Source organism: Lissotriton vulgaris, chromosome 1_1, assembly GCF_964263255.1.
Source record: "Lissotriton vulgaris chromosome 1_1, aLisVul1.2, whole genome shotgun sequence".
Lineage (NCBI taxonomy): Eukaryota > Metazoa > Chordata > Amphibia > Caudata > Salamandridae > Lissotriton > Lissotriton vulgaris.
The window spans coordinates 145,408,224-145,430,033 of NC_141685.1; the positions used below are offsets into that span (position 1 = coordinate 145,408,224).

The following is a 21,810-nucleotide window of genomic DNA, read 5'->3' on the forward strand; positions in this document are numbered from 1 at the left end:
GCCATCTGCTAATTTGAAACAAGAACCGTCCACATACAATTCCCCTTGGGGGTCAGATAAGGGAACGTCTGTGAGATCGATTCTTCCCTTCGTTTTCTCTTCTATCCTGAAAATACAATCTTGGACATCATTCGCCTGTTCCCCCGAAGGGAGGGGTAACAGTGTAGCCGGATTCAATGTGGCACAACGCTTAATTGTCACATGTGGAGCAAACAAAGTCAATTCATAACCTGTGAGGCGCGCGCTTGTCAGATGCTGTGTCCTGGTTTTATTTAGTAATGCATCCACAGCATGCGGCACCATCACGGTCAAATTAGAATTTAGAACAAGCCCTTCTGATTGCCTGATGGCCGCCGCCACAGCCGCCGTGGCCCTCAGGCAACTGGAAAGTGCTCTAGCCACGTTGTCCAATGTGGCCGAAAAATAAGCACACGGTCTTTGCTTACCACCAAAACCCTGTGTCAACATTGAAAGCAAACAACCGTCGACCTCGTGCACATATAGTACAAAAGGTTTACGGTAGTCAGGAGTGCCAAGGACAGGAGCAGAACATAGAGCAGATTTCAGAGAAGCAAAAGCAGACTGACATTCATCGGTCCAAGGGAGGGGTTCATGCACATCTTTAGTGGTTAAGTGTAGCAAAGGTTTAGCAAGAAGAGAAAAATTAGGGATCCATTGACGACAAAAAGAGGTAATGCCAAGAAAAGCCCGGACTTCACGTTGCGTACAAGGTACAGGCATGTTAGAAATGGTAGTAATTTGCTCAGGTGATAGACACCTACCCTCCTTCGATAGTAAGTGGCCTACGTAGGTCACTTCCTGTCGACAATATTGGAACTTGGACAAGGAAACTTTATTACCTCTGTCTGCCAGATGGTGCAACAATTTAACCGTCGCTTCTTTACAACCCTCTTCAGTGTCAGACACTATCAATATATCATCAACGTATTGCAAGAGCACGCTACCATCTGGCAATGACAGGTCATCCAAGACCGCCTTAAGGGCTTGGCTATAGATACTAGGACTTTCGGTATAACCTTGAGGAGCGCAATAAAATCTAAAGCTTCGGCCAGATAATGAGAAACCGAAGATCTGCCTGCTATCGGGATGGATAGGGATACTAAAGAGAGCGTTCTTCAAATCTATTACAGAGAAATACATAGCTGTGGGAGGTATCATAGTAAGGATGGTAGTGATGTCAGACACCACTGGGAATTGGGGCACCACTATCTTATTAACTTCTCGTAAGTCAATCACAAAACGATATACATCAACACGTTCAGATGTCCCTGTCTCAGGAGCTTTTTTCAAAATAGGCAGGATAGGGCTATTACAAATGTTCGATGCCGTTTTTTCTACCACCCCTTTATCAATTAAATCCTGTATTGTAGAAAGCAAAGCTCACTCTCCCGCTGGGGAGATCTTGTATTGGGGTATGCAAGGCAACTTAGCACCGGGCTTTAATGTAATGCGGACAGGAGGGATATCCAATCTACCAACATCCGCATCTCCTGTCGCCCACAAGCTGGGCGATATGCCTGCAAATTCAGGCGGCAATGGGTCATTCTTAGCAAAACACTGCCTCCCGCTTACATTTGGATCTTGAATAGTCAAATAAACACCACCTGGAGAGCAATGTATTTTTGCGTTCAGTCTTTTTAGCATATCCAAACCCAAAAGATTCTCTCCACAACTGGAAGTTAAAAGGAAAGGAGAGTCCATGGTGAACGGGCAATCGCAAAGGGGAGAGGCTGAGAGATGGGGCTTATGACAGGAACTCCTGAAAATCCCACTGAAACGTTATTCTGCCCAGACAGAGTGGCCCCTGGGACCAACGAGCGAGCAACCGAACTATTCATTGCTCCTGTGTCAATTAAGAACTTATCGGTGGTTCCCATCAACTCCCCCGTCACATAGGGTCCTTGTTGATTGACCCGTATCGATACTTGGCCCCCACTCTGTCCTTGGCTGTCCTATACATCTCCGAATCTATCCTGATCTTCGTACCCATAATCTTCATTGTAGTATTGCCTACCTTGGGGTTTATCGAAATATTTTCGCCCGTGATCTCCCTTTACTGCTTCTTCTCTGTGCATATCACTACGGTCCGGGCCGCCTCGTCCTCGACCCCTTCCTCGGACAGCTCCGTTCTGTGCTAACAGCAACGGACACTGATCTCTCCAATGGCCCTCCTGTCGGCAATATGCGCACTGATTGGGTCCCCATCGGGAGTTCTGACCTCCTCCTCCTCTGGAGACCAGCCCGCTGGACACGGGCCCTCTGGCTCCTCTCCCTGTTCCTCGACCCCTCATGACTTGCTGTAACAGTACTCTAGTTTTAAGGTCCTTAGCTTTCTTTTCAACTTTATCCTTACTCTCGTTTTCCCTGTGTTCGTAATACTGAGCCATGCTTAATATGATAGAAAGGGAGGACGTAGTCCACGTACTTTCAGCAGCTTGTAGTCGGGCTGAAATCTCAGGCATCAGATTTGTTACAAATCTATTCACGAACAATCATATTCCCCCCTCGCTAGCGAGGTCCTGACCACTAAAATCGATGAAAGTTCCCTCGAATCTGGTAAAGAAATCGGAGACACTTTCATCTTTCTTTTGCCTGCAAGCAGTCAGTTTATCCCAATCCACCTTCCGCGGAGGAATCAAGGTATGCATATAGGCTATAATCTTTGTCGGCAACGCAATTATTTCAGCCTTCGGCTTATTCCCCGGCTTACGGTCTTGATCCCACGCCTTAAGCTTCTCCCAGGTACCCCCCAACTCGGCCGCGTGGGGAGTATCATGGACCTGCCGCCATATATCTACGGGAACCAACAATCCGAAAAACAACTCAATATCTGCTCGAGTCATGACAGCGGAAGACGCTGCTTCCGTTAGTTCCTTATAGTAGGCAGTGGGATTCTTACGGGGGTCTGGAAGTTGGGGTTTTAAAGCCAACACTTCACTTCGTTTTCATGGCGTATACACCCATTGTTCCTGAAACCTGGCTTCTACTCGGTCCCGTGTTACTGCATTCTGATCATTGCGCAGCTCAGTTATCTCGGGGTGATAAATGGGGTGCACCTCACTCATGGGGTGCTGAGACTCCCAACTCAGGGAAACGCGAAAATAGTCTGCCTCGATAACCCACCAGAGTGTCAACATTCTTATACACCTCTTCTGGGCTTAATTCAAATCTATGGCATGGCCCTTAATGTCATACAGAATCCTCGGGCCAATCCTTTTTCCCCAAAACACTGTTCCCAGATCTCAATAAGAAATCGGGACATGTTTTGCAGGGCAGTCTGTTGCATCACTGGCTCAAAATCTTTCATAGTACTCCATATATCAGTCAAAGTATATATATCACTGGACATCCATCTAACTGCTTGGTCGGCTATGGCTTCCTTTTCTCCATAGCCCACAGACCCTCTCGTAAATAGTCGCCTAATGTGCGAGCCTTCTGAATCTCCAATCTGAGCTCGATTCCTACTTTCGGGGGTCGCGCTGGCTGACTGGGAAGTCCCTATGGGGCGAGGCATTGTTAATACCATTGGGGAGACGCCCGCCGTCCCAAGGGGCTGGCGTGTGTCGGGGATCAGAGTGGCTAAGTTCCTAGCAGAGGAAGCAATGGTGCTCGGTACCTCTGTGGGAGCCCGGGGCGGGGCTCCTCCCTGTGTACGCACTACAGGGGCTGTGGGTGCTAAGAGAGGCATCGCTGGATATATATGCTTTGGGGCATATGGCGGAGGAGGGCGAACGTCCAACAGATCTTCTATCTCATCTTTGGCTTCCTTACGGGCAACATAACTCTTATCTACCTCCAACCGAAATTGTCTATCCAGGTACTCAATGTTCTGCTTTGTCTGGTTTTTGTCATGCTCAATTGCTTTCTGAGTAATGGTCTGTCCTTGCTTCATTTTTACTAATTTCTCAGCTCTCATTCTTCTACGGGTGGCCTCTTTCTGCCATGTCCTCAGGGTATCGAACATGGACTGTCTGCTGCGTTTCGCGAACAGACGTTCCTGCAAATAATTGATCTTTTTCTGGTCGAAAGACCCTGTTCATGGCCACTGCAATACTACATTACCCTTGGTGTATTTGTGCCATAGACGATTGATCACCAAAGATCCAATCCCGTGCTTACAGTATAAGTCATGACTGGGAGTTCCCTCCGGAGGGGCTTGCTGACTTTCATCTAATCTAGTACTATTTCGGCTGGTACAGCCAAAACATCGTTTACTGAAGCACGGCATTGTTTTTCTACGTTCTAATTGTAGCTGTGGAAGGAATTAGATAAGTTATTGTTTACAATATTCTCACACACACACACACATGGCCATGTTCAATTATTCACTCAATCACTTATTCATACCCCAAAAGACATATGACAATCCTGAACGCAAGTAAACGAAAACAGAACACAGATAAAATACAGACAAAACGAACCAATATGAACCAATGCTAGCCCAAATCAAAAACGGAGCCCGTCGACTCTCGTCTGTGGAGAACCGGTATATTCCAAAGTCAGAGAACCAAAGATCAAAACAGCCTCACCATAAGGGCTGCCTAGAGATAGCCACACAGGTTTTTCACAACCACAGACCGACCTACCGACCATCCAATGGCCTTCTTGGTTCACCTCCCGGACTATGCTGGCTTAGCCCGCTTTTTCAAGCACCGCTCCAGATCTGTCCGAGTGCTAGCTAAGCATGACCATCAGCATTTCAGAGGGCGATCCGGCCAGGTGTGAACTTTTCACCGGTCACACGGAGGCGTGGTAGTCATATCTCTATCAAATACAAAAATAGGGGCATCCGCCCGTGCAGTCTCACTACTGCCCCATCAGACCCCCTTCCAAAATACCGAGATCTCCGTGGTCTATAACCACCAAATTCCAAAACCAAATGCAGAACAATATCCGACACAAAACCAGACGAAACACTCACCTGGTGCACTCAGGTTCGATTGCAAATTTCTCCACTGCCAATCGATCTGTTCTTCCGGGTTTCACCCGTAGGATTCCGGCGAGGGGCCACTAGCAGCCGAGGCTTCTCCCGATCGGAAAAGCGGAGCAACCGTTTTTCTTTCTTTGGTCAGTCCACCCCCCCCGACCGAGAACACCCCTCTTAATGTCCCCTTATTTTCCAGATACGGAGGGGGATCCCAACGCGGAGTCCCGGCAGAGTCGCCAACTGAAGTACCGAAATTTTCACTTACCCCTAAAAGAATTATACTTACAATTACCAAATATCATTCATCAATATTCAGTCGATTGGCAGTGTAGAAAGTTCAAGCGTTTATTAAACCAATAATACTCTGCCAGAGGAGCTCCCAACGACCTCACACCCCGAGGTCTGCCGAGAGACTGCTGGCACATTGTCAGGTCAATACTTATATACTATCACAATTTGCAACCGTTGCCTAAGATGGAAAAGTACAAGTTGGTACAGGAGGTGGCAAGAGATATGCCCATATATGGCATACCCAGCTTCCACCTAAGCTCAGTATAACAAGGTCACACTGGTCAACTCCCTTCTGGTAGTTTCGGTGAGAGTCCGCACAGCGCTTGCAAGAATGTGCTTATCTGGCCGGCCCCCTCCTACAACCTTGACGAGCCCAAAGCAGAAGCAGATGCTTACTACATGTTAAGCTATTTCTCATGAGAACGTGGAGACGTGGAAATGCAGCACCATGGAGGTTTGAGAAAACCGTATTACGTATTGGCTAGTTCAAAATGGCATCGGTCCTGTTTGAGTGAAGCTAACCTATTCACAAGGAGGAACTAGAGTACGATTTTCATAAAAGAGGACAGAGTATAACTAAAAGAGGGTCTGGTGCCATAGAAACGTACATAACATGTTAATTAGCTACGTCACGGTGAGTACTAAGAAACTACAATCTATGTCCCCGTATAAGGCCTAATTGAATTCCTATTCCTCAACCACCTTTTCTTCTTCGTCGACAAAAAAGAGATCTGTCTCCGGTCAGTCGTCGACGGATGCCTCCTCGCTGACGAGACGGTCGATGGCTCTCAAGGCTCCACCTGCTTCGTCGACGGTTGCCTCATCGACGGTTGCCTCGTCAACAGCACAGACGCCTTTCCTTACGGAACTTCAACCACGCTCTTCGTCGTCGACCGCTGAGTCGGCAGCAGCATCCTTTGGTTCCACCTTCAGCTTTGATGTGTCTAGTCCCCTTGAAATCTTCAGCAACACTTTTGCCACCTACAGGAACGAAGGATGTTTCCCTACTTCAATGCCAACGTAGGAACTCTTCTTTGGATCTATTGCCAATTCAACCATCTCCAAATCTTTCTGTGGAGCTTTTTGACTATGGGGCTAATGAGGAGGTTTCGGAAGAGGATAACCGGTTCCGTGCTGCTCGTACTCCTTCAGAGCTTCTCATCAAATGACAAGATATTGATGATGACCAAGGATATGATTATTACCCTGAGCCTAATACTCAACCACCACTTGAGAATCCAACTGTGCAGATGCCCATGTCTCTCCTCACTAATTTGCACCAGGTGCTTGATGACTACTACCGCCGATTTCCTCCCTCGGAGTCGGCCTCATCTGGCCCACAGATGCCTCTTCCTCTGCCTTCATCGATCATCAGGCCGCCCCCTCCGGTGGCATCGATGTCGCATCACCCGGAGGACGCACACACAACTGAAGACAACAGAGAAGAAGGGGAGTGGGTGATTGATCCCTCCTTACTGAGTGGGACAATTATTAAATTCAGACTCCGTCACCTACTGACAAAACTGAAGAGCCGACCTGGCACACATCCCTGTGTGCCATTCCCATGAACACTGCTAGAGGGATGTCTTACACATATCTCAGGCAGTGAGTTAAAGTTCGCAGATTTATATATTGCAGCTCATCAACTGTGAGGGTTTACAGACGCTGTCTATGGGCACCGGAAGATACAGTGATTTTCCCAGAATCACAGGATGTCGCCCTGAAGCAGAGACTTGAACCCGGATCCCCAGTTCCCAAGTTGGCAGCTCTGGCTGCTGCACCACATCCTCTCCCCCCTGTGAGGGCATATCTGCATGAAATGTCCCTGATGCCCCTGCAATATCCTAGTCGATTCCTGGATATTGTAAGTCACCAGGGAAGTCATAGTAAGTACATAGGCTGGACACCACCTGTCACTCCCTTGTAGCGCCCTTAAATCTAGTTTTCAGGTGGCATCCCCAGTCTCTGAACTTCAGTTCCTGATGACCTAAGAAGAGCCGGGCACTACTGATGTGCACCAGCAGAGAAGATTGCAGAGAACTACTGTACACAGGTGTTCCAGGACCTTTCGTCTAAAATCTGGATCCCCTACGGACCCCTGCTCATCACACGTCCTAAAAGAAGCCTTCACCGGCCTCCTGGGCCCAGCCCACTCTCTTCTGAATGAGTCCCTAGTCCAGGTTGTGTCCCTAAGGCCTTTAAAGAGGCAATTGTGGTTCTCCTTCTGAAGAAATCAGGGGCAGACCCCCAGATCTTGTTGAATTACTGCCTGGCAAAGGTACTGGAGGCTCATGTGGTGAAGTGCCTGTCCAATTTTATTGAACAGTCCAATTATCTCGACTCACACCAAGCTGGGTTTCGGCCTGCCCACTCAACGGAGACCATAATACTAGCGGTATTGGACTCCCTGTGAGAGAGCGCTGACAGGGGTACTCCTCAGGTCCTGGTGCTAATGGATCTCTCAGTCGCCTTTGACACTGTCAACCATGGTATCTTGGTGGGCCATGGTGTAGATATCTTCCTAGACAGTCAAGGTTGCTAAACGTCTATGATTCATTTGTCATTCCACAGGCTTAATAAATTCCATGAATCAAATAATGTGAGAATAGTCAATACTGGCGTTCCTGATGTAAGGATGTAAGTACGCCTAATCTCCGGACAAAAGTTCTGTTCCTGGCTGCAGCCAGGAACAGAACTTTTGTCCGGAGATTTGGCGTACGTAATTGATTCATGGAATTTATTAAGCCATAAAAGGAATACCCTGTTGTGAATCAACTTATTTATCTCATAAGAGTTATCAAGGCCTTCTTCTCCGTGAAGTGTTCCTGCATTATTAAATTATAGCATCAGAGACCCTCATCGAAAGGATCTATATATCAAGAATATTGAACATGTATTTAACTTCTAAATGACACCTTCAACTAGGACCATTAGTAAAAAGGTTCATGCAGAATTCATAAGACCCTACTTATAAGGATATCTGTGCAATAATCCCTATGACAGGAAAAAATAAATTCAAATGAATGATTAAAATGCTTTAGGAGGCTGAGCACTCTTAATTTGAGAAATGAAAGAAAGATAAACCAGGAATAGAGAGAAACAGAAAAAGCAGTAAGAAAGAGAACAAAAAGAGTAAAATAAAGATAATAAAAACAATAGAAATAGAAAGTACGAAAGAAAGAAACAAGGCTCCCCTTTATTATATTCAGTAGTGCTTGTAATACGGCAGCCAGGATATCCGTCACGTTTGTGTCTGAATAACCCGGCCAGCAAATCAGTAAATCAGGCTCTTGACATTTTAGAATGTTGCTGCTGTTAACTGTGAACCATTACTTTCTCAGAAGTCACGGGCAAGAGACACCTAGTTGCCTGTAACATACCTTTTATAATTACAAGGATGTGACAACACCGCATAAACAACAAGTGCAGATTAAACCACAAGGTTCAAATAAACCCACACACACACCGTAAGATTAAACCTGTACTAGGCACACAAGCCTCAGTATTGGATAGAGACTACTAGCTGCAGATTCCTTAATGTAGAATTACGTTGTCGTGCCAACAGTTGAAGCCAAAGTCGCGACGGGAGCGCCGGAAGAAACTACTCTCGGCGCGTCTCTCGAGATCGGCTTCATCTCCTCGATCAGCCTCCGCAGATGGATCAGAAGCGGCCGTCCTCATCCCTCTCCGATGTCGCACGAGCGTCGCTCCCCAGTGGGTAAATGTCGCAGCTTGTCCCCGGGGTCTGGTGTTCGGCCTGCCGGGGGCACGGGCTCTCCGCGGGTAATGCAGCCCCGCGTGTCGTCCTCCTATCCACCGTTTCCCTGTGAGGGAGCGTCGAGAGCCCAGATGGAGACATATGCAGCGGCTTTGCAGGCCTCGCTGGCATCTCCTTCTCCTTCCCCTCCTAGGACGTCAGTGGATCCCTTGCATTGTGCGAGGCCCTCCTTGGCACCTCGGCACCGCTTGGCACGTCTCCAGGCTTGGAGGATGTGGTGCTGTTGGGGTTTGGCCCTTCGGGTCTCTCTCCTTCGGACCATGGCTCCTCTGCCTCACTGCAAACTCCTGTGGGAGTCCCTCTGGTGTCACGGGAGGTCAGCGGGGCTCGGGTCACATCCTTGAGCCCTGTTCGGCCATCTAGACAGGCAACAGCCTTGTACATGGCTGAGCTGACGCCACTACGGCGCCGGTGCCTGTTGGCCCAGGTGGCGCCACAGGGGTCGGTAGACCTCCTCGTCCTGCTCTGGGTCGAGGCTGGACAGGGACCCTTCGCCCCTCTCCGGGCTCCTCTCGGCCCTCCATGCAGGTGGCTGTCGGAGGTCGAGTTGGAGGTTTAATCGACCCTGGCGGCGCCGTATGGGTCGGCAGACCACCTACGTCCCATTCTGGGTCGAGGCTGGCAGAGGGTTTCTTGTCACTCCCCTGGTCCCTCTCGTCCCTCCACGCAGGCGGCTGCCTCGTCAGAGGTCGAGTTGGTGCCGTTCCGGCACCGCCCCTTAGCCACTTCGGCTCCGGTCCCCGGCGCTGCGTGACTTGGAGGAGCCCTGTCCGGCGTCTCCTTCGGTGCCAATGGTGATGACATCCTGCCTCAGGCGGCGGACTCTAAGGTGCCGGACAGGCGTCGAATCGCTGATTCGTCTTCGGACGCTCCCTCTTCTCCGAAGGTTGGGTGCCTCTCTCCACACCCTTACCACTGTTTGGCTACGAGTAGGTAGGGTGCCCTCAAGCTTTCTTCAATACAACACCGGGGTGGGGTAACCTCTCTTGCCCATGGCCAATCTATCTACCCGGTAAGCAGGTTCCTCACGGTCCGCAAAAACCCAGTTGTTGACTGCCACCAGCTGCGTGGGCCAGTAATACTTGAGAATGCTCAGAACCGCCAGCCCACCTTAATAAACTCCCCTCTGCACCTTACTCAGCGTGACATGCCACCATCCCACAACAGGAGCAAAAGTTCTCACCCTATCTTTTGAAAGAAAATGTCTGGTGGGATCTTAAAGGACGTTTTTTGTATGATGTACAGGAGGCCCTGGAGGGTCATCACTTTACATAGGGCCACCCCACCCAATAAGGAGAGCTGGAGCGCCCGCAATTGTGGAGCATCCCTGCGAAGCCAGTCTAATTTCGGGAGTATGTTCCTGCCTGTGGTTCTCTTGTAATGAACACAACCAAATATTTAAAGCCATGTAGTGCCACCGAACTGTGCACCTAGAGTGCAGCCGCAGGGTCCCTGCCACCAGCAGGAATATTAAGGACTTCTTACAATTGATCTTATATTCTGAATATTCTCCAAATATGTGAAAAATGTGTAGGATTTGTTCACTCAAGAAGGCTGATTACGTGTCCTACAGCAAAACGTCAGCATAGAGGGAGATTCTCTCATCCCACTCCTGATCAACTGGAATACCCCTTATGAGAGGTCCTGGTGAACCTACGCATGTGTGAAGAGCATAGGAGACAAGGAACATCCCTGTTGGACGGCAAAGACTCGGGTGACTGTGTTATTGACGTGCATGCACACTAGAGGGGCCACATACACGAGCAAAGGAATCCCCTGCTGCATGTGGTACTCCATTAAGGTGTCGGGAGATTTAAGCGCGTTCCCTGGTGTGGCATAAAGCTACTGTCCGCAGGCAGATCACCAGGGCCTACGCAAGGACCTTAGTCTCAAAATTAAGCAGAGTGATAGGTCTATGAGACCCAAACTCAGTTGCTAGTTCTTCCTTTTTTAGGATGACCACCACCTCAGACGTTCTTTGGTCCTCTGGGAGACGCCCTTATTTTCAGGTAGTCCGAAACCTACTCTGGAGGCACTCCCTTATTTTATCCATCATGCTTGTATATAATTCTAAGGGGAGCTCATTAGGTCCCGTCGCGTGCCCTGTTTGCAAGGTTCTTATTGTCTTATTTATTTAGTCTACTGTCAGGTCTTGCTCTAGTGCGTCTCGATCCTCATTCGTTAGCATTGGCAGGGTCAGGTCTTTCAGGAAGTCTCTCCCAGTATTTCCATCCCCTTGTTGTCAGTGTCCTCAAGGATCTCTGGCTTGAATTCATCCTATAGCACGCAAGCTGATTCAACAGGCCGCCCGTTCTCCTTAAAATAGAGGTCTGCTCCATCTCTCATACAAGCTTTGAACGTCTTGTCTTTTAAATATCACGGATCAACCCTTCGGGGTAGGATGAAGTCCACTACCAGACCATCGAGTTGCACCTCCACCAGCGGATGGTCTGTGATTCCCCCTGCTATGTGCGTAGTGGCCCTAAAATCATCTTTATGGACAGTCTGGCTGAAAAGATAGTGCAGGCATGCCAGACTACCATGTGCTACAGACAGGTGTGTCCGGTTCTGAGCCCCTCTTCCCCTCTAGCGGCATTAAGGGGTATCATGAATATAGTATAGGGTCAGTTCTGTCACTCCAGTCACCCCAATGTGTATATGCTCTGTTGTAAGTGTCTTACCCTTTCACTGGATGAGTCAGTCTTGTCTGGGTCTCTTTCCTGTTTCACGACACTTGAATGGCACGCCCGAAGACTCGAGAGAGAGCAATGACCCACCAGCAGGCTTTTGTGGAGTGCTTTTGTCCTGGATGTAGGGCTGCATTCAGTAGGGCACCCACTCTGTCTTTTCTTTGCAGTTGCCTGAAGATCAGCAGTCACAAGGTAGCAGTCACACCTGGCCTGTCGGTAAGTGCAGCCCCTCTGGAGGCCAAACCGTCAGCAATTGAGCCCACACTGTGGCCGGCTGGACCACAGGCATAAGCTCAGACAGGGTGATAGACACTGGAGTAGTTGTAGTCCCTCATGGGCCTCTGACACAGAGTAGTCAGAAATTCAGCAGCTAAAAGCCCAACACAGGCTCTCCAGGAAGTCAGTAGATTCAGACCCTGTTGTGTTAGGAATTTGACAAGTGCAACCTTGAACAGCCTGTTGGCAGCACGCAATCGTCCTACTGGGCCTCAACAATCACGTTGTCGTATACTTTTATTTTCTGCCTTGAACTGTTAGGAGAGTCTTGGGGTGGGGGGGTGGGTGTCCCTCATACTAGCTGGTCCTTCTGGATGGCTTTCCGGCTCGCCCTACAGATAACGGGGATGTGTCAGACCTTGCTTCTTCCAGGACAGCCTTGTCCTCCTGCTGGATAGTCAAACTCCCTTCCCTTTCTTACCGGACAGGCAGGCTTCTAGGCAGACTTCTAGGCTCATCAGGACAGGTACACAGCTTCTCCATTAAGTAATTCAGCCTGCAGGTGATGTCCCTTCAACTTAGATAAACTGTCAGGCTGACACCATCCCTGGTGTCACAGCAGACACCTGAGTAATTTGTAGAGCACTTTATTACTTGGTAACAGAGGACTTTGAACTAGGGTATAAAAGAGGTATAGATGGTCCCACTTGTATACACAACTGGCAGGCAGGAGATGCAGTTTACTCTGTCGCACTCTCACATTGCATTTATGCTACGCACACCAACACCCTAAACATGCACTTGATGTTAGCGCAAAGTTTGGGCACAGGTATAGAAATGGAGCATTACATGGGTGTGTCAGTAGAAAGCCACTCCACTGACCATGGTGCAAAGATCTCATCAGGCTATTGATCCTTACAACAGGGTGCATTGCCACCACCGCTCTATCTGGTAAACCCATGGCAGTCCTCTGCCTTAAATAAGGGCACACTTGGTGTGACCCTCCAGGTCACAGGACCCGTCCAAGACCTCTCATAGTCCCTTGTTAGAAGTTGCACAGTACTGGGGTGGCAGAAAAATCTCATGTAATTGTTTTGTGGTAGATTTACCCCAGTAACGTCCAGTTACAAGTTTGACGCCATGGACTGGGGAGTTGCACAAGGAACAGATTCTTCTGTCTGTCAAACCACATGCCATTCACTATTTCATAGTGTTTTTCTTCTTTTATTAACCACTTGTTTTAAGCAGGTGGTATTTATATGCATGTGGTTGGTTGGGGGGAGATGGGTGAAGCAGGGGAGGGAAGAGGAAAGCATTTTATAACAGAGGGAAGAATTGTGTGTTTCTCCCAGTTAGTAAAAAAAAAACAGCATAAGTCGTGGCTGCTTCTGCTGCACCCAGAGTCTTGTGTGTCTTTTCAGTCTAATTTTTCTGTCTGGAAAAAAATGGTGTCCTGCTTTTCTGCACCCGGTAAATCCAGGTGCAGAAAAGCCTAAAAAATTATTATCAGGGGGAATAAAATGAACACATGAAAGTACTCCTTAATTTCGTTGCTCTTGATTCATACTCTGGACCATAGTTGAGGGATAGGTCTAGGCATAGTCCTCGCAACACACAATAGGTTTACGTGCGGCAGAGCGAAAAAGTCAGGTTACCAGATACAAGTAGGTGGTAACTCAGGACAGGGGGAAACGCCTGTTGTCCGTGGGGGGGAAATTCCCATCCTAAATATCTACATTAAAAATGAATTAATAGTATTCTATTTTAAATATCTTTTTGGTGCCAGTCCATATGGCTTTAATGTTTGCTTTTGGGATTCTATGTTACAAGTCCATAGGGTACATGTATCCTTTCTGAGTTTAATAAAATGTTGGAAATTCTACAAATCCTCACTCCTAGATCCAAGGTCTCTCAGGCTACCATTCTTCACTCTGCTCTGTCTGAAGAACAGCTAAACACTTTCAAAATTCTGCAATTCTGCTTTGATATGGCTTGTAAATTATTTTTGGAGATATTTACATGTATTAACTATTTAATTTTAATACTACAGGTGATTGAAATTACGGACGAAGAAAGCAAGATTTAGCACCAGCCATCTGAATGTTAGTGCCATAAGAAGGATTATTTTGAAAAACTGAAGGACATCCGGCATTCTAAGTTTAAACAATTTCCAAAATCTAGGTGTAGCGAGGAAGTGGGAGCTGAGGAAAGTATTATACCTGTAAGTGAAGTCTCTAATGTTGCATTTCATTAACCCAGAGCAAAGTCATATCTGTCCACAAAGCATCCAAAATAGTGCCAGAAAGACCAATCACCACATCCTCATCCGAAATATTATCAGAAAGACAAATTGCCTCAGCATGACAGAATAACAAGTCAAGTCAAAAAAATTTACCTAGCGCACTACTCACCCAGAGGGTCGCATTATCTAAAGCATCATGTAATTCTAGAGAGGAAGCACACACTGCATAAAAGAAAGATATAACAAAAGGTTTCTTCTGCAAACCATCAAAGAAAAGACACTGAAAGAAGACTCCGAAGCTGACACGCTAACAACCAAAAGATTGGAAAATCACCTTTGTTCAACAACCGTTTTTAACCAGTTACGCAAGTTTGAGACTATCTGCTTCGGGATATAACACCTCGACCCACTCTGCTTACTCTGGCGAAAACCTTAAAAATTCACCACTTTATTGTGTTCATGACCATCTCAGATTGTTTCCTTTTTATTGTGTACTGTTCTGTAATTCTATGTAAATCACCTCAACCTTATCTGTTGTGCAGGAGTGATATTTAAAACTGTTAAATATAAAAATGGATTAAATGAGCACCATTGCGCTAGCTAATGTAAATAAATCATTGTCTTCAGAACTACAATCCTTAACCTTACACCAAACACAGAATGGGTAAAAGGAACTGTTGTTCTGCGACTGATGAGCCACAATATTACTCTGCATGTTTTAACGTTCTCAGTTACTGCCATTATGCCAGTGCAAAAAGGTACTTCTCAGTTTAATCATTAAATATCAGACTAACACCTTATCACTGCATTGCTAAGAACCTATACAAATAGATTTGAGAAAAACTTCAGTCACAAAATAAGTTGCTGCCGGAGAGGCTATAACCAAAAGACTATTATCTGCTACAAACATTTCGACTGGTGTTGCAGGGCTGCATCCAGACATATTTTGCTCAATTCAAGTGTTAAGAAGATTGCACACAATATCTTTTAGAGATAAATGCTGAACATTATCTAAACAAGCCCAACTCTAAAATCGGATTCACTCTTACCGTGGCATATAAGCAAGAGAAAACTAAATGTAGAGATATTAACTCTAGGAATACACCTTTTAAAAACACGGGCTGTGAGAACAATTTCAGTGTTCAAACCCGCCTCAATCAAAGCAAAATAACCCAAGTTGGGGAAAAAGGTACCTGTGCCAAAAAAGATTCAGCCATAAATCTCATCTCACTGAATTTGAGAGAATGCACACTGGGAAAATCCTCTCTCAGTGCTCCGAATGCCACAAAAGTTTCAGCAGTAAATCTTATCTCACTGCGCATATGAGAATCCACACTGGGGAAAAACCTTACCAGTGCTCTGAATGCCAGAAAAGGTTTTGTAACAAACAAAGTCTTTCTAATCATGCAGTGACCCATTCTGTGGAACAACCTTATCAGTGCTCCGAATGCCAGAAATGGTTCAATAAAAAACACAATCTCATGGTGCATATAAGAACCCACACTGGGGAAAAACCTTATTAGTGCTCTGAATGCCAGAAATGTTTCAGTTTAAAAAGTAGACTCACTCGTCATACAAGAATCCACACTGGGGAAAACCCTTATCAGTGCTCTGAATGGCAAAAAAGTTTCAGCTGTAAATCTTATCTCACTGAACATATAAGAATCCACACTGGGGAAAACCCTTATCAGTGCTCTGAATGCCAAAAGAGTTACAGCTGTAAATCTTATCTCACTGAACATATGAGAATCCACACTGGGGACAAACCTTACCAGTGCTCTGAATGCCAGAAAAGGTTTTATAACAAACAAAGTCTTTCTCGACATGTATTAACCCACTCTGTGGAAAAACCTTACCAGTGCTCTGAATGCCAGAAATATTTCATTGAAAAAAGAGACCTTACTGTACATACAAGGACCCACACTGGGGAAAAACCTTATCAGTGCTCTGAATGCCAGAAAAGGTTTTGTAAAAAACAAAGTCTTTCTCTACATGTATTAACCCACACTGGGGAAAAACATTACCAGTGCTCTGAATGTCAGAAATATTTCAGTAAAAAAATAGGACTTATTGTACATACAAGGATCCACACTGGGGAAAAACCTCATCAGTGCACGGATTGCCAGAGATGTTTCATTACCCAAAACGAGCTCACTCGGCATAGAAGAACCCACACTGGAGAGAAACCTTATCAGTGCCCAGAATGCCAGAAATGTTTCATTGACAAAAACGGTCTCACTCATCATATAAGAACCCACACTAGGGAGAAACCTTTTCAGTGCTCTGAATGCCAGAAATGTTTCAGTGTAAAAATCAGACTCACTCAACATACAAGAATCCACACTGGGGAAAAACCATATCAGTGCTCTGAATGCCAGAAAAGGTTTTGTAACAAACAAAGTCTTTCTAATCATGCAGTGACCCATTCTGTGGAACAACCTTATCAGTGCTCTGAATGCCAGAAATGTTTCAATGAAAAACGCAATCTCACGGTGCATATAAGAACCCACACTGGGGAAAAACCTTATCAGTGCTCTGAATGCCAGAAATGTTTCATTAAAAAATATAGTCTCACACGGCACATAAGATTCCACACTGGGGAAAACCCTCATCAGTGCTCTGAATTCCAGAAAAGGGTTTGTAACCAACAAAGTCTTTCTCAACATTCAATAACCCATTCTGTGGATCATCCTTATCAGTGCTCTGAATGCCAGAAATGTTTCATTGAAAAACGCAATCTCACGGTGCATATAAGATCCCACACTGGGGAAAAGCCTTATCAGTGCTCTGAATGCCAGAAATGTTTCAGTAAAAAAAGTAGTCTCACACGGCACATAAGAATCCACACTGGGGAAAAACCTTATCAGTGCATTGAATGCCACAAATGTTTCAGTGAAAAAATCAATCTCACTCACCATATAAGAACCCACACTGGGGAAAAACCTTATCAGTGCTCTGAATGCCAGAAATGTTTCAGTGAAAAAAGACATCTCACACTGCATATAAAAACCCACACTGGGGAAAAACCTTAGGAGTGCTCTGAATGCCCAAAACATTTAAACCGTAAATCACTTCTAACTGCACATGTGAGATTCCACACTGGGGAAAAACCTTATCCATGCTCTGAATGTCAGAACTGTTTCAAAAACATTCAAAAAACATGTGGATGTCATCTGCCAGCAATTCTTGACATCTAGGGCATTTTGGTGGCGGTGAGGGGGCGAATTTCCCGATTTTATAAGGAGTTTAGTAAAGCCTATTGACCACGAAAAAATGGTTCTTTTTCAGACAGGCAGGCTTTAAATGTTTGTATAGTGTCTTCAAAGATGGTTCAAGCATGCCCTCTGCCTGTGGTGCCAAGGAGGAATTGTTCCAAACCCCCTCTGCCAAAGCTATTCCAGTGTCTTCACCCTTTAGTAGATGTTGATACCATACCGAAATTTCTTTTATAATGGTTGTGAAGGATTCACTTAACCTTTCTATTTCCTCATTACTTTTTATTTCCTCACGTTCCGCTGTATGCCAAGACACCAATTGAAGATATTTAAATCTTGATAAATCTGTCCCTACCTTTGCCCTCTAGTACTCTCATGGGTATATCCCTTCCTCATCCATTAACTCTTTCCATTTCGTAATCCCAGCTCTTTTAATAGGTACTGCCAAGGCATCGTTCAAGCAGTCCGGGGTACCAGGTGAATCCCAAACTGGAGCTGAGTCTGAATAGTACCCAATCCCACTGCTTACCCTTACCCTGTACCATGTCTCTAGGGCGGTTTTTAGTATCTTCAAACAAACCCGCTTGAAGAATCTAGGAGATCTACATTTATACATAAAGGTATCGCTTCCCCCTTCTGCTCTCACCATCTCTCCCAGCAATCTGCTCCAGGATGAGTCGTCTAGCTTAGTAAGTAGAATGTGTAGGCTCTTAAACTGGAATGCCACTACATATAGACTAATATCGGGGAGAGCTAACCCACCTTTTAATAACCTTCTTCTGAGTTTCTTCCAGGTCAGGCGCACCCCTTTGTCCCCCCACACAAAACTACCTATTTTACACTGTATCTTATTTATGTCTTTCTTAGGGAATGTTAGCGGTATTGTGGAAAACCGGTAGGAGAGCTTGGGGAGAATGACCATTTTCACTAGATTCACTTTCCCATAGATTGACAATGGGAGGTTCTTCCATCTTCTAAACCAACGGTCCATTTCCCTAGTTGTTCTGTCCAGATTTAACTTAGGAATTCGATCCAATTCCCCACAATATATATTCCCAGATATCTAAACTCCCGACTCTCAGTGCCATACCATTGATCTATGTTCCAACACATGACCTCAGTCTTGGATCTGTTCACCTTGTATCCTGATAATGCCCCAAACTCTGCTGTCAGTTCCTCGATCCGAGAAATAGCTGTACCTAGATCACCCGTATATAAAATCAAGTCGTCCCCGTACAGGGCCAGCTTAGAGCTATACTGACCTGACTGAAATGTGAGATTCTACACTGGGGAAAAAACCTTATCAGTGCTCTGAATGCCAGAAATGATTCAGTGAAAAAAGAATACTCACTACACATACAAGGACCCACACTGGGGAAAAGCCTTATCAGTGCTCTGAATGCCAAAAATGTTTCAGCCGTAAATCTGATCTCACTGCACATTTGAGAATCCACACTGGGGGAAAAACATCAGTGTTCTAATTGTCAGAAAAGATTCAGAGGTAGTGATGGTTACATGCACCATAAGAAAACACACCATCATAAATACTTCAGTGCTCCAAGTGCCAGAAAGGCATCCATTTTAAATGCAATCTCACCTACATGAGCAGACGCACACAGGGAAAAAACATGACCTATTCTGTGAATGCCAGAAATTCCTATTTTTTGATAGGCACAGCCTCACTAACCATAATCTACTCCATACTGATGAAAACCGTATGAGTGCTCTGAATGCCAGAAACTCCACACTGAAGAAATACTTATGCCATAAAAGCTTGAATCTGAAAGACAGAGTTATGCTTCATGAGAGATCCCACTCTGGGGAAAAATCTTATGAGTGCTCGAAATGCAAGCAAAGTTTTCGTCACAAATTACGTCTCACTTGTCATGAGCAAACTCACACGGGAGAAAAAAGCTGTATGTGTGTTCTGAATGTCAGATAAGGTTTAATCACAAATACATTGTCAATTCACATGAGAGTTGCAGAAAAGCTTCTAACAACCTGACTTTACATGAGAGAGCACATATTGTAGTTGCAATAGATTTAATCAAGAAATTCTTGCAGGATAACTTAGGCTGCCCGCATGCAACCTCCAAAGAAATTTCAGGCCTTGAAAATGTTTTAATTGCAACAAAATCTACAATTTGAGTATCTGAAAGTTACAAAACTCTCAAGGTCTTTACTTGACACAGAGAAGTGTTAGTACTTGCAAACATCAACTAATTAACAAAAGATTCACAATATTAATGTCTTAAATTTTCTCCACCCAAAAGGTTTCTACTCACACTTGTTTCTTAACATATGACTGAAATCTAGATTTTCATGCTAAGATTAGGCCTAGGCGGTGTTCCTCAATGAAGAACTCGGCAAAGTGTCAAAAAAACTCAACCACTCAACGCGGAGTTCTGCAAGCAGCAGAGTGCATTAGGGTCAATTTGAACCGCTTTTTCGGCGAGTAGCACGCTACTCCAGGATCCCAAAATGATTAGTGGTGAATTAGTGTAGGGAAATATAAAATGTATTTGTGAGCTGGACATGTTGGTCTGTTAGTTGGGTTGAAAAAGAGACTGGAGGAATAGGAGAGGGAAGGTTTTGCATTTATATTGCGCTTGCTACCCCTGATGAAGTGTTGAAGCGCTTTTAAGGGAGTAGCATGCTACTCCAGAACCCAAAAAGATGAATAGATAGATCAATTATTGTGGGTAGGTTGTTTTATTATATAAATACAACTGTACGAAAATTCATAAAATTCTCTTGTAAAGTTGTATCCAAGTGGCAAGTATAGTCTCTGATAATAATGTATACAAAGTTGGCCTGCCATCAAGACTGATGCCACACAAAATTTATGCAAAGTCAGTTGTGCTGAAGTATTTTAGACTCTTGTTGAATTGTAACATCCACCTTGTAGTGTTGTAGACGAATGTAGGACCCTAGTGTAATTTTTCCCGATTCATGCCCTTATATAGGTATAACTTATTATATCCTTATATAGGCATAAGAATCATAACCATATTTAGACATAGCCAATGCAGTCCAAATATGGCATGGCTACTTCCACAAGTTCCTAGAATCCACAACAAATTCTTGGAGAAACTAAACTTCAGCAGTCCAGGACTTCCCCCTGCTTAAGTATTGATTTGTCCAAGAATTCATGGAGTTTTCAAAAAACTGCAAGTTCTTAGTGACGTTATTATGTCCAATCTTACGTCAAACTCGGCACCTCCCAGGTATAAATATACCCACATCTGCCCTAGCAAACACACAGTGATTTGGAGCAGATCGACTAACTACTTGCCCGATGCCCTACTGTAGCGAGTGCCGAAGGAAGCCGACCCTCCAGCTGACGCACTGAAAAAGACACTGTCTTTTCTCCTGCCGAGAAATCCAGCTCCAGTGTTACCCTGCTACCCTTGCGGGTTACTGGGAGATCGAGTCCTGAGAGAGAGATACAAGACCTCCTTCATTCTAAAACCAAGGTACGGAGCTCATTAGACCCTTAGAGATATCTTGGATAGATTCTTGGCAAAAAATACTGAACTTAAGCTACACCTCACTTACTTCTTCCATCGTACTAGACTTAGGTTAGGTACACCGGGGTAGGCGTATTTTAGAAGCACCAGTTGAGTACTTTTAGTCGTTATTTATCATTATATGTATTTTTTCCGTTTTATGTATCTTATGGCTTAGAAACCATATCATGCTTTACAGTATTATTTCATAATACTCTTTTTACTGTACACACTTTACTTTATAACAAGCATTGCCATTGTAGAAATTCACTTCTCTTGCATGAGAAAGAAGACTGCTCAATAAATAACCTTTTTTATTGAAAACACCCGTCTCTCTATTTCTCTGCAAATCCTGGTGAAACGAAGCATGCACAATTGACTGAGGGAAATAGCAATCTATTATTTCCACGACTCTAGAGATATATTTCTTATTCTTGGGGAACAAAGTTGTCATGTTTATGCGGTTGTCAGAAACTAATCCCTTCTTGTGAATTCGAGAAAGTTTCTAGTGACCTCTGAGCTAGCTGGCATTCACAATTTAGTCTAACATATTCAATAGAGACCTAGCCGACTTCAGTCCTACGTTTAAACTATTGTTTATGTTATTCCAATGCGCAGAGCCTATTGGGAATATAGGAACTACACTGCAGTAGGTACTGTTGTTTGTATCATGTCCACATTGTAGGCAGACACAAACGCCGAAATTGTGCACTCTTTATATTAAGCATAATGTAGGTGAACAGATTACAGTAACCAATGTACAAGCTGTAGTAGGTGCTTAGAAGTAGAGTGACAGAGGGCAATAAACACTCCACTTACTCTGTCACTAGCTTAGTACAGACGAACGCCAAAGGCTTCGTACATGATGAAGCATCAGAGTGCACCCTCTTTCTGCGTCCCTTGGGCATTTTGGCTGTTGTT

At 45.2% G+C, this 21,810-nt stretch overlaps 1 protein-coding gene across 1 annotated transcript in view; it reads left to right on the forward strand.

Moving 5' to 3' along the window:
- Window positions 1-21,210, forward strand: part of LOC147737852 (uncharacterized) — a 46,351-nt gene extending 25,141 nt beyond the window's left edge. Inside the window, exon 2 of the mRNA XM_086947809.1 lies at window positions 13,974-21,210. Within this exon, the coding sequence (XP_086803935.1) occupies window positions 15,908-17,197 (1,290 nt within the window). The 5' untranslated portion in view covers window positions 13,974-15,907 and the 3' untranslated portion in view covers window positions 17,198-21,210. The remainder of the gene's footprint in view (window positions 1-13,973) is intronic.
- Window positions 21,211-21,810: the final 600 nt, after the last annotated feature.